At 36.5% G+C, this 13,796-nt stretch overlaps 1 protein-coding gene across 3 annotated transcripts in view; it reads right to left on the minus strand.

Moving 5' to 3' along the window:
* Positions 1-13,796, minus strand: part of COL24A1 (collagen type XXIV alpha 1 chain) — a 364,391-nt gene that overhangs the window by 63,058 nt on the left and 287,537 nt on the right. For all 3 annotated transcript variants that reach the window (XM_087866074.1, XM_045801865.2, XM_045801864.2), the window contains 4 exons: positions 9,003-9,056; positions 8,839-8,892; positions 3,366-3,419; positions 2,120-2,227 (listed from right to left, as the gene is read on the minus strand). In XM_087866074.1, the coding sequence (XP_087722200.1) occupies positions 2,120-2,227; positions 3,366-3,419; positions 8,839-8,892; positions 9,003-9,056 (270 nt within the window). The remainder of the gene's footprint in view (positions 1-2,119; positions 2,228-3,365; positions 3,420-8,838; positions 8,893-9,002; positions 9,057-13,796) is intronic.

A 13,796-nucleotide genomic window follows, 5' to 3' on the forward strand; every position in this document is an offset into this window, starting at 1 on the left:
ACATCCTGGCAGGGGACTGGGGGTCAAGAGGAGCCTGGAATCTGCAGCAGATTCAGGATGCTACGTAAGCTACCTTGCTATTTGCACCGTATGACCGAGCAATGATAATACCCAGTAATAATAATAATAAGCCAGAGGGATCTGTGGCTGGTAGAGATGCTGTATGGACCGTCTAATAACCCCTCCATAACAGAACCACAGCGTATGTCCATAAGGTTTTGAAGATAAGCCATGCCTTCGTCACATGTAATTTCCCACCTGGAATGCAGTTCTGCACTTGCTCTGGTTAAAACTGAATAACCAGGGGCGCCTGGGTGGCACAGCGGTTAAGCGTCTGCCTTCGGCTCAGGGCATGATCCCAGCGTTGTGGGATCGAGCCCCACATCAGGCTCCTCTGCTATGAGCCTGCTTCTTCCTCTCCCACTCCCCCTGCTTGTGTTCCCTCTCTCGCTGGCTGTCTCTATCTCTGTCGAATAAATAAAAATCTTAAAAAAAGAAAAAAAAAACCTGAATAACCAACCCTAAGACATCAAATGACTATGTGCCCTGAACTGCACATTATGAATCAGGTGATATCTGATCCACTGAATCATAAAATTGGATGTGCGGCAGCAGCATTCTCCTCCTAAATGGAAATGGCATATATTGAGACTTGGTGCTACCAGGTCCAGAAAGAGCAAACAAAATACGTAAGCAGCCAATTAGGATTTCCATGATACCTGCTCAACTGCTTTACCTCTGCTCCTTCAGCCTAGAGAGCTCCCTTTACCAGTTAATAGAGGAGGGAAAAGCTCAGACCCGATTTATAGATAAATCTGCACTGAATGTCACCATCAGCTAGAAGTGAATGGCTACAGGGTCCTGGGATCAAGGAGCATGACCCCAGCTGAGGGCAGATGCTTAACTGAATGAGCCACTCTGGCGCCCGCCCCAAACTCATTTTAAGACTAGTAAATGGTGAGTCTGGACAGCAGCATGAGAATGAGGGTCCAGTGCATAAACGCCCTTAAAGACTGAGATCTCAAATGAATAAAATCTTCTTTCAACCAGACTGGTGTTGATGGCAGACAGAAATCTATAAAATATCTATTTTAATTAAAAACATCAGACTGCTGTCAAAGTTTTCTAGGTCTTAACCTGATGCTCTGATGTTCTGACATATTGCCTCCAAAACAAATAGAAACCATGTTTAGACTCCTTAAAAATATTCATCTTTTCAGATAGGATCTGGCTGTATTAATTCTGAAATACTAAATTGGCTAGTTCATAGTTTCTTAATTTAATGAATGAATGAATGATTTCAAATAGGCTATCTCATCATAGTGAAAGAAGATTAGTTTGGGTTTGGGCTTAGGTATAGCACCATTTAAATAAACAAGTAGGATTAATTTAGCATTTAAGAGAAGAAAAACGGGTCCACAGATGACCACATACAAATAGCAGAAGTGTAAAAGTGTAAATATTACAAGGTTCTTGAAAGTATGTGGTTTATTATTCTAATATTTCAAGTGAAAACACAATGTGAGATAAAAAAATCTGGATTATGAGGACATTAGGGAAGGAAAGAAGAGAAATGGCTAAATGAAGACAAAATATGATTTTTAAATTTCTGGTAAAATAAATAAGATAAACACTTGCATAAAAATCAGAGAGAAGCTATATCATTGCATCACCACTAAATGAACACAGAAAATGTTCACACAATTTTTATAAAATACTGTAAAAGTAAAGGGAAAATGAATTTTGGCAGAATTTCCATTGAGTTATTGCCAAGCTTTAAATGTTTCAAAGGTGGCTTAAGATATTTGATGAACTCAAAACACAGCCAGGTTGTGTAGTCCCTAAAAATCTGCTTCTTTATGGTTCTTATTTCTAAGCTTTTATAGGTGCAAAAATGGCATGTATTATTTTTAATGTAAGTTGTTAGATATAAAATACCCAAGAGAATGTACTCATTGACATTCCTTGAAGATCATAAACACAATTCCAAAACAACTATCAAAGCAGTGTTTGGCTAATCTGAGCCAGTATCGAAACTGAGAAAGCCAGAATATATATGGTCTAGCAAATAGATGCTTAAAAATAAGCAAGGAAAAGTAAAGAGATTCATTCTACTCACAGGAAGTCCCTGTTTTCCTGGTAGCCCAATTTTTCCAGAGTTTCCTGAAATGCCATCGGCTCCATGGTATCCTTGCTTGCCTTTCGGCCCAGGTAGTCCAGGAAGACCCTTGGTAATGAAAAATTACGTGAATTACAGAGAGATGATGTACAAATGTTCAAATGACAAAACCTTTATATTTGGGAGGGGAATGTTTACATTTTTAATACTCCGTCTCGGGATAAATTTTCCTGTTTCCTAATCCCTTTTTGGATTCAACAGATCAGGTTGAACTATCGTTAAAATTTCCCTAAATAGAAACATCAAGCTAACTAAAATGTACTGTGTAAGCTTTTCAGCTTTAGTGCAGTTCTCTCGTATTTTCCATTGTGCTGGCCTCTGCTCTATCCCACGATGGAGAAAAGTCAGCTATATGCACCTGTCAGCCTAGGATACAGCTATACTTTACCATCTGCAAAGCCTCATGTCCTGTTATTTTCTCAAGAAACAAATTATGGTTCTTTTTGTTGCCACTTTGAACTAGATAATTATATGACTGCTTAAAGGTTTGAACATTTTGTTTCTGCTCTTGGGTAAGTGGCTTTTATCTGTATGAATCTCTGATCTGAATGTGCTTATAATTTATGTTCATTTTCTTTTCTTTTTTTGAACCAACACAGGCCACCCAAAGTGGGCATCTAGCCCTTGGCTACGGAAGACCAGCAGGAAGTAAGCCTTTGCTAATAAGCCAGTCAACACATATTTGCTTGGCTCGAGGAAACTGATGGTTAAGGTAAAATTAATCTTTGTTCTGTGATGAAATGATTTAAAACATTTTCTTCTAAGACTTTCTGTCCTATTTGTCAGGAAACTGAGAGGCTGTGTCCTTCAATTACAATCCAGCTCATGCTTTTTATTTATGCTTGAGGATCTCTGACCTTTGTCACCAATCACTTAATCATATTTCAAGTTCCCTGTTTTCAGTCATGATCAGAGAGTAGGATGCGTCCACAGAGAGAGCTCCATAACACCGGGAAATAGCATCCTTCAATTGCAGAGACTTATATTTAAACAGCAAGCTTGGTTTTGAGCTAATGGTCATATTTTGTTCTCTCTGTGTTCCAGCTTGAGCTTAAATTTTTTTTTTTTTTTGAAGACAAGCTGATTTATCCAACACTTGTCATAATTGGCCCCGAACTTTTCTGCTTGCAGAAGCTGCCAATTCTATTTAGAAAAACAAGAAAGATGAAAAGGGCCTGCTACTTACAGGAATCCCAGGTTTCCCAGAAGGACCAGGAGCTCCTTTTTTTCCTGAAGGACCCTAAAAATGTGAAGCACAGTTGTCACTTAATTGTAATAAACTTAACTAAGCTGAAGGCATAGAAAAGAACCCTGAGACCGGGATGCTGCAGCCAGTCCTGGCACTGGCTAGCTGTATGTCACTGAGACCGCCATTTAACTTCCCTGGGAGCCATTTTCTTCATCTGAAAATGGGAGATTTTGACCAGATAATCTATGAATTTCCATATAGCTCCAAATTCTAGGATTTAAGAATTTAAATCTTGGCTCTAAAAGGGAACTAAATATTATTTAATAAATGTCCACGTTTTCAGACAGGGCGTTTGTCTTCCTATTGAAAGTGGCTAAGTGCTTTACTAATTTCATAAACATTTATTGACTATTTTGTATGTGCTAGAAATGCAAAGTCAAAGCTACTGATATCAAGGCACTCACAGTGTAGTAAGGGAAATAAACCAATAGCCTAGAATGTGCTTATCTGGAAGCATGGAGAAGAACATACTTGTGAATCAAAGAAAAGATATTTATTTCCCACAGAACTCTTTGTTTTTCCATGTGTGAGATGTTTTAAATCATAATTGATTCAGCAGTAAGTGGTCTGCCAGGATAGTTAGGAACTTTGCCCTTTGCGAATATGCCATTATTCTGATGATATCCTAAAATTATTTTAAAAAGAAAAATGTGGAAAAGACTGACCTAGTTCACAAATAAGAAAAAGAAGCATATTGTCATTACCAGACACATTTCTCAGAAGTCATCGAAAGTTCTCACAAACAGAATAATTCCACCAAAACGGGATATTACGTTACTCAAGTTTGAAGATAAATTGTGCCAAAGATTCAAGCTGACAACAATAACAAAGTAAATAATTTCTTAACATATTACATCCTCTAAAATGATCTTAACGTTTCAAGAAGAAATAGTATATGTAGTCACAGGAAAAGGACATTTTCTGTAAGAGATAAAAATCCAACTTTGTTAGAATTAGATAATGGGGAGATATATGGAACGGGGAGAGTTCTACCTCCAGCTTGGAAAACTATTTTACTTGCCTTAAAAAGTCACTAATGTAAAGTCTTTCTAAGGGTAAGGAAGCCAGGAAATGAAACAGAAGGTGATCTGACTTTAGTTGAAGGAGATGGAATCCCTTGAATAATATGATCTCTAAAATACATCTTTTAGAACAAAATAAGGAAGTAAAATAAACAAGATTTTAAATATTGAAAAAATTGTGATTTCAGTTATTTCTAATAGCACTAATTAAATAGTATATGAACTATGATAATATTCAAATATGTTAACCAGAGTGTTTTTTTCCTTCACAGTATTTGTTTTTATGCAAAGTGATAGATCTGTTCTAGATTTTAGATTTCCAAATAGACTTTTCCTTAGCTTATGAATTTCAAATAGACCTCTGAAACTCATGGTGAAATAATAATTTGAGAATGATACAATATTTTGGGAAGAATATATTTTTTAAATGCAAAAGCCTGATTTTTAAATATTTAAAGTTTATATTTGAGTATCAAAAACCAAGTTGACAAAGAATTCAAATCATATATTTTTGCCATTAAGAACAGATTTAGAATTATAATAGTATAAGAGAAAGCTTTTCCTATTTAAGGGGATATAAAGATCTTCAAGTTGGAGAAATGTAAGAAGAGAAGTAGAAGAGAAGCAAGATTGTTCCACCCTTACAGAAATCTCCGAGAAGGGCCCTTTACACCTCACTCTGCCCTCAAATCCTGGGGTAGGTAGAAGCAATAATACCCTCAGATAAGTGCGGGGATTTGGGCACAGAGACAACGGTTAGGGAGACTAAAGTCTTCATTTAGAAGCCCACATAAACTGCACTGAGCATCAGCAATAGAGTAGAAATTTCTGCATGAGATGTCTAGGCTGCTGGGCTCGAGAAAGTCTGGTCCCGCAGGCACCCAGCATGGTATAGGAATTAGCAAAATTTATTTCCAAGGGCCAAGAAGAGAAGCGTATAGCCCTTAAGGTCCTAAATAAGGAGACTTTGTAGCTTTTCTATACTCAGAAAATAGCTGTATATGTCAGCATGGATTGAAGAGCTTCTGCAAGGAAGGCCAAGGTAGATGTCAACATGGTGGGATGATGGCAACGGGGGACCTACATGGATGATGTGCATTTCAGTGTATACTAGTGTAAATAGATGACTAAAGACCAAACTCACCTTCCATTCCTCTTCCTCATCCCTGCTACCTAGAATGTAACTGCAAACTTGTCAAGAGAGTGAATAGGGAAAACTCTAAATCAAATGTAGGATATTTGTGCGGATGGAGTTAAAGACACTCAATTGATTAGATTTCCACCAATTACGTTTCTACCACCATGCAGGAAGGGCACTCAGGACAGATGTTAAGTTCCATTATAAAAAACACAAAAAACAAAGTTACATTTTTAGTATACCTGAGTTTGTGTCTTATGCTTCAGACACACTACACATGTAAGTAAGGGTTTTACTCTAAATATTCATATAACAAAATAAAAACAAAGAGATTCACATATCATCACAGATTGGTGACATTTTGGGATAACCATTATGTTGGGGATGATTTCAGAAAAGTTAAATGTTGTGTACTGAAATCTACATGTATGGGTCTATTATGAAAATTGGAATGTCATTCAGACTTGGATGGGCATCAGGAAGCAGCTCCCAATAGAATAACATGAAAGGGAAAGCATGACTATAAAAATTATTTGTAAAGTATGTTTTGCTACTTGTAATAAGACAGTTGTGGCAAAAATCTGTCTATTGAAGACAAAAAATATTTAGCAAATAACAAAACTATAGTCTCTGCTGTTTTGAGATGTTCAATTTGGGAAAGATTTCTTTATTATAATTAGTATCATCATACTAAAAGGAAGTAGGCCAGCTAGAAAAAACATAGTCTTACAATTGAGATTTTAAATGTATAAAGATCAACAAAGTGTAGAACAATTGATACTTTAAAAAAATTGTACATTAAAAAAAATCTCAAAGTGGAATTGTTGGCTTATAGCAAAATTAAGAGCCAAATATTACTAAACATTAATCCTATGCAGAGGTAGTCTGTTTCAATAGGAAATTACAGATTTGGCCAAAGACAAAATATTTTGTCATATAAGGTGTTGGCACATGATTGAGCTGCTATCATAAGAAGGAAAAAAGTCACTCTTCAACCAATACCCAGAATTCAAATATAGCATTCAAATGATACTTTCAAAATTAACTTATTCATATTATTTTATTTAAATATTAAGTACCTCATAAATCAACAAACAGACTTTTCTGGTCTCTTAGTAGGAAAGGCAAATGAATTTTACATGTAGTCTTTAGAGTGAGCATAAAATTGTCTTTAGTACTTTGCTATTTCTAACTTTGTTAGGGAGGATAGCTTTACAATACAAACTTAGATTTAGAGTTAGGCAATAATTACTCTTCCTCTCTTCTTTTTTTTTTTAAACCAAGAAATTTCAATTCACTAAAATTTGGAATTTTGTTTTGGAAGGCAAATAAGATTTTGGTTTGAGTCTTAGTCTTTGAAAGCCATTATAGGATAGTTCACTACATTTGAATTAAAAAAGTCTTTGAAAATGTAGTGGTTGTACAATTGGCTTTGACTTGCTTTTTTTCTCTACAGTTGCCCACTGTCTCATGTATGAGAGCCCAATGAATGAGTTAGTTGGTTAAGTAAGATTAATCACACTTTACTTAATTTATAAAAGATTTCAAAGTAATAGGAGGCTTTTGTATAACATTGGGAGTCAGGAAATTTCTAGTGTTGGTTCTATTGTTCACTAATTCTGTGATTGTAGGTAACTCAATCTCTCTGAGACTTAAATTTCTTCATCTGAAAAATGAGAGGATTCCAGATGATTTTAAAGGGCCATGTGCAAACCTAAAAAACAAATCTGAAGCTTTGCAAAAACAAGACGACAACAATTGGACAAGATCCACCTGGCCATGGAAGGTGTCCCTAGTGAATAATACATGGTCAATGATTATTCTTGTAGCAGTTATGACTACTTTAAATTCTAAGAGTTTTTAATGTAACCTTGAAGTGTATGCCAGCATTGCCTAAAGCAGGATAGAACAAATTCCCTTGGGTAATACAGATTGAAATCATGGCTTCTCAGCATCTTTCCGCTCTAACACCCAGGAAGAGTTGACCGTGCCAGCTGGAAATGAAGTTGTCTAGTAAGAATATTTGAATTTCATTGGCATAATTTTAATAGATACTAATAAATACTTTAAAAATTTCTTCTTCCTGACATATGTCAAAAAAGAAAACACTGAGAATATGAAAGTACTAATTGCAAGAGACTAGAAATTTTAGGATCAAACCTTGGGAGAGCTTTCGCATCCTTAGGCACTTAATGCAAATATAAGGAAGTCAAATGAAAGCAGTAGTAGTGTTCTAGGTTCATAGCTTTGCCCACTACTTTTTCCGGTTTGGGTATTAAAAATTGTAAGTAAATGGGACAATTACCTTCTCTCTCTGCATTTTTTCTTGCTGAGGTTTGCCTTCAATGGGATATTTTTATTTTTCATTTATTAGGGAGCCTGACTGGGTAGGTAGGTAGATATCAAGACTATTCAAAATGGCTTTAGGTGAGTGAGCACCTATGTAATATCAGATTCCACCCAATTTTACTACTTATTCCCGTAAGTAGGAAAGACAACATATGGGTGAAGACTTAACAAATTAGGAGAAATGTGGCCTCAAATTGATTACTTTTTATCCATTCTCATCTAATTTATTATTAAAATATAGTACATTTTCTTATGGATTTAATTCAAAATCAATAGCATGTGAAATCAGAATGCTATGAAAAGCAAGGTAGCAAAGAACTGATGGTACAAATTACAAAGCAAGTTATAAGGCAACAACCTTCCATAAGGTTGAGGCAACATCCATCAGTGCACAGGGAAAGAGATGTCTGAATTCAATCGCTAATACATTTGTAGTTTATTTGACAACAAATAATTGGCTTGACTTATGGAAAAAAAATCTTTTAAACCAATTGTGAGTCTGTGTCACATAGTCAAACTATTTCTACCCTTATCCTTACTACAACTAAATAGGTTTGACTGACAGATTTTCACTTTTCAGTGCTGGTTTTAAGGCTTATTGATATTTTTGCTTTAAATCCCTAGGAGAGACCATTCATTTTGGACAATTTTTTAGGCAATTTTCACAAAGCCAGAGAAGAGTGCTGGTAAAGGGAAAGTGGGATGGCAGTCAAAACACATGAAATAATCAGTAATCATGTTTTAGCACAATTACTGACAAACACTCTGATTATAGGCCTACAGTGATCCTTGCTCTGGAAGGGTGAATGATCATTTAAATTACAATGAACAGTAGTTCCTATGTCCCTGCCTTCTCAAACCAACAATAGGTTTCAAATTGTCTTAAATAATTTCAACTTACTTCAGATCCTCTCTCTCCTGTTAGTCCTCGTTCACCCTGGTCACCTGGCTCACCCTTTAATAGGAAACCAAAAAGAAATCACGTATGAAGCAGAGACCAAATAAGATATATAAACATTAATTTTTTTCAAGGCCAGAGTTACAAAGAGTGTTTTCAAAACATACTGGGGGACCTTGTTGTCCAGTAGCACCTCTTGGTCCTGGTAAACCCACATGACCCTAGGAATAGAAAAAATTATATTATTAGAGTAAATAGAGACATGTAACTTAGAGAATAGGGTAGTATCAGTTAAAATGGTAGCAAAATGTTAAAAATTCAATTTAAATATCAAAAATTATGGTTCTCTCTCAGAAATGTTGTAGAACATAATGTCCACTGTATTATGATAACTGAGAAAGAGTGTAAAGTTTTGTTTTGTTTTGCACATAGGTTAACGTAGTGGGGTGAATGGTGGCCCACCAAAAGATGTCTATGTCTTAATCCCCAGAACCTGTGAATATGATCTTGTTTGGAAAAAGGGTCTTTGCAGATACCATTAATTTAAAAAGATATTATCCTGAATTGTTTATGACAAGTACCCTTATAAGAGAGAGAGACACACAAACAGCAAAGGAGAGGCCCATGTGAAGACAGAGGCAGACACTGGAGTGATGTAGCTACAAGGAACACTGTCAGCCACCGGAAGCCAGAAGAGGAAAGGAAGGATTTTCCTCTAGAGCCTGTGGGAGGGAGTATGGTCTGCTAACACCTCAATTTCAGATTCCTTGTATCTGGAACTGTGAAAGAATAAATTTCTATTGTTTTAAACCACCCAGTTTATAGTAATTTTGGCCAGGAAACTAGTATATTAAATAACCATAGGAATAGAGAGTTTGAGAACAAATTTCTTTCTTCGACCTATTCCCACCGTGGAAGTGAATTATGGTCTCCATTTTTACAAACTAAGTTCATACCATTTGTATAGATTTATGGAGGTGAAAACTGGGAGTTGTTACTGTGTATAATGCCAAGGCACGTCAAGTGACTTTGATATCCAGCAATGTGTCATTGCCCTAGTCTTCCTAAGAAGGAATGCTGACCTACCACATTTCCCTTTTCAAGTGTGTAAATAGAAACTAGCAACAACCCAAGGGCATGTCAGAGTATGCATGAAGAATTTTGCATGTAATCTCTTTTATCCCCTTCCCTACTGTCCTCTTTGCTTCAGATTTCTTTCTTCCTACTCTCTGTGTATTACAGAAAGAATGCCATAGACTCATCTCCTTTTTCTGGACTAGGAGAAGTAAGGATTGCCTACATAGGCTAACGATATTTATCTCACAGAAAGATCAGTTGAAGCCTTCTTTGTTTGTATTCTTTGAGGTAAATGTTTATGGTTTTAAGATCCAACTTCCTCATTTGAAGAAAAAAAAAAAAAGGAATCCTGTTTAAGAGAATGAACAGCGGCAAGAGAGAAAGGATAGTTGAAAGCTTTCTATAGAACATGGCCTTAACTAAAGAGAATACATATACCACACATGGCCCTGCCAGCAAAACATGAACAGAGTCAGAAATAACAGAATCAGGTCAGTCAAGAGGAAGTTTGGTACAAGTAAATATGATGATTACAGGTCATTTATTAAGCAGAACTCAGGAGAGAAGTGATTGTGAAAAGCTGGAGTTACAGAGTGCAGTGAGACCGAGAATATGAGCAAACTATAATACTCAAAACCATGAATGGCCAATTGTGATTTTGCTACCGTTTTTGTCTGTAAGTTACAGGAACCGTTTTAGAATGATCACAGAATAGCTGATTGCTTCTCTTGCTTTTGTGGAGTCTGGATATAAATCTCACTAAAAATAAACATGTTTTCTAGGAGTTTCACTATAATTCCTCTGGTTCTTTCTATTACAATAAAAATTGACAAAGGCCATTTTTCTGCAGTGTTAAAAATAAATATGCTATAGTAAATATTATTATCAGTCATGTAGGCAAGGTTATGGGAAATGACTGACTTTGCCTAATGATATTAGTGGTGGGATGAGCTAACTGGCCAAGGGGAGCTAGATGGTCAAGGACTTTATAAGGGAAGTGATGCTAAGCTGAATCTTGAAGGATGAGTGTTCCAGGCAGCAAAGTAAAACGAAGGCATTCTGCCAGAGGAGATAGCATGGGGGAATAAATGGAGATTCATCTGACCGAAAATGTTAAGAGGAGAGTGGATTTGAGAGGGCTATGACCGGGGATAGGGAGTCTAGTTAGGAAGTTATTAAAGTAATTCAGATGAAAATGATGAAACCTAAACTAAAGTAGGGCAAAGTGGCTAGATCCCAGAGCTACCTGAGGTCAAAAGAAGTGGCCAAGTGAATATGAGAGATCAGAGGAGAGAGAATGGAGTGAGAGGAGGGAAAGGATGAGAGAGGCAAAGAGACAGAAAGAAACACAGGGAGAGCAAAAGACCCACACAGAGAGAAAGAGACACATGGAGACAGCAATATATTGACAGAGGCACAGACCGAGACAGAAAGAGAAAGAGAGAGAGAGGGATGATTTGTTTATTGGCTTGAACATCTTAATGTCTGATGGTAGCATTCACTGAATTGGGGACATAGAAAGAAGAGTATCGAATTTGGGGAGGATGAGGAAACTGTTGTATAGGACATACTGAGGTAGAGGTGCCTGTGATGATATCCAGTAGCAATTTGGATATGCATGTCTGATGCTAAGGAGTAACGGCCAACTGAGGATTTAAATATTGTTATTTTATTGTGTGCAAAGATGCTATGGACCTTGCCAAACCAAAGTGAAATGGAGTTTGAGCTAGAACATAATTTATTCAATGTATTTCTAGGACTTCATCTCACACAAGTTTAGTCTGATTTAATCTTGGGTATGTGTATGTTTCTGCCCATAGCTTTAAAAAGCAGATGTTGACAGTATAATATGCTTATTCCCACTAAGTACTCTGGCTTTCTCAAGCCTCAAATTAATTTATCTTGACCTATGGAAAGTATAGCTTTCTGGATGACAGCTATAATTTACTATATCTGTTTTTATACTGATTAAATGTTCTTTCTGTCTGTCTTCTACATGTGATGTCCTCAGAGGTAGGGACTGTGCCTGGGGTGCTCAGTATTAAATTCACGGCACCTAGTTCTGCTCCTGGTCCATGGCAGACATTCAAATATACAATGAGTGACTAGAGATTTTATTATGTATGACACGTAAGATCTGTCATGTATAATGATGCCTAATGAGTATTTATTGATGACAATGAGCAAAACACATGACTTTTATAATTCTCAGTTTCTTCAAAAGGAAAAAAAACAAAGGATGGTGAAAAAAATTTTTAAAATTTCTAATTGTTCATATCCAAATGGAAACAAAATCTGCATTATCCATTCCATTTTTTAAAAGATTTATTTATTTATTTCAGAGAGAGAGGGAAAGAGAGAGGGTACATCTGCACATGAGTGGGGAGAGGGGCAAAGGGAGAGAATCTTCAAGCAGACTCCCTGCTGTGTGCACAACCCAAAGTGGGGCTCGATCTCAGGACCCTGAGATCATGACCTGAGGTGAAACCAGGAGTGGCACACTTACCTGACTGAGCTATCCAGGTACCCCCATTCCATTTTTTTTTATCCAATAGGATAATCATGAGTTCACCACAATTTTAAGAATATTTGTGAATATAAAAATGTTTTTAAAAAGGTTGATTATTCAGCCATAAAAAGGAATGAAGTAGTAATACATTCTACAACACTGACGAATTTTGAAAACATTATGTTAAATGAAATGAAGCCAGACACAAAAAGCTGTATGATTCCATTTATATGAAATATCCAGAATAGATAAATCAATAGAGACATAAAATAGAGTAATGGTTGCCAAAGGCTGGGAGAAATACAGAGCGACTGCTTAATCAGTATGGTGCTTCCTTTTTGGGGTGATGAAAATGTTCTAAAACTATGTAGTGTGTGATGGTTGTACAATATTGAGAATATATTAAAATCTCTGAATTGTACACTTTAAAATGGTTAAAATGGGGCTGTCTGAGTGGCTCAGTCGGTTAAGCATCTGCCTTCGGCTCAGGTCATGATCTCAGGGCCCTGGGATCAAGCTCCACGTTGCTGGTGGGCTCCATGTTCAGCAGGGGGTCTGCTTCTCCCTCTCCCATTGCCCCTCTCCCCTGCTCGTGTGCTCTCTCTCTCAAATAAATAAAATCTTTAAAAAAATAAAATGGTTAAAATAGTAAATTTTATATTATGTGTATTTTAGCCCAATAAAAAGGAAGGCCTGGTGATAATGCTAGCCATCATTTTACTAGAGTGAAAGGATAGTATATACATTTTAAATTATAGAAAAGCGAACACTTGAAAACTTCACCCGAGACTACAACAGAATAATCTAACTCTAAATAAAGCATGGTTCCCCTGCATGAATGAAACTTGTGCTTGGGAAAACCTGGTAGGGGACAAGTGCGGATATTTCATGGCTTTCAGATGTCTAAGTAATACAATTATTGTGGCTGTGTGGCTCGAGATGGCTTGTTTAGAATAAAACCAGCAACAGATGATAAAATGACCTCTAACACCTGAGGACATAGGATAGAATAAGACAGAAAGGAAGATGTCGATCAAAGTAATTCATGAAATAGCCACAACTGAAAACTTCACTAGGAGTATCTGTGGAATGAGGAAGGAGAAACAGACTCCACAGTGGGCCTAGGAAGAAGTTCTCTGATGAAGTATTTCTGAGTAAGGCGTAACTATCCAGAATAAGGCAAGCAGGGTTTTTCTTCTGCAAGCCAGGTGAAGAGATTCTTTTCTTCTTCCGAAAGAATAATTACCTGTTTGTTTGGCAGTACATTTGCTGGTTTAGCTACCAAATGTTTTGTAGTTAGTAGAGGCCAAAAGAAGATATTGCAAGAACCTGATTTTCCTAAGAACGTGTGAAGTTATGCACAGCAAAAACTAAG

Source organism: Ursus americanus, chromosome 12, assembly GCF_024610735.1.
Source record: "Ursus americanus isolate L20-20 chromosome 12, mUrsAme1.1.p, whole genome shotgun sequence".
Lineage (NCBI taxonomy): Eukaryota > Metazoa > Chordata > Mammalia > Carnivora > Ursidae > Ursus > Ursus americanus.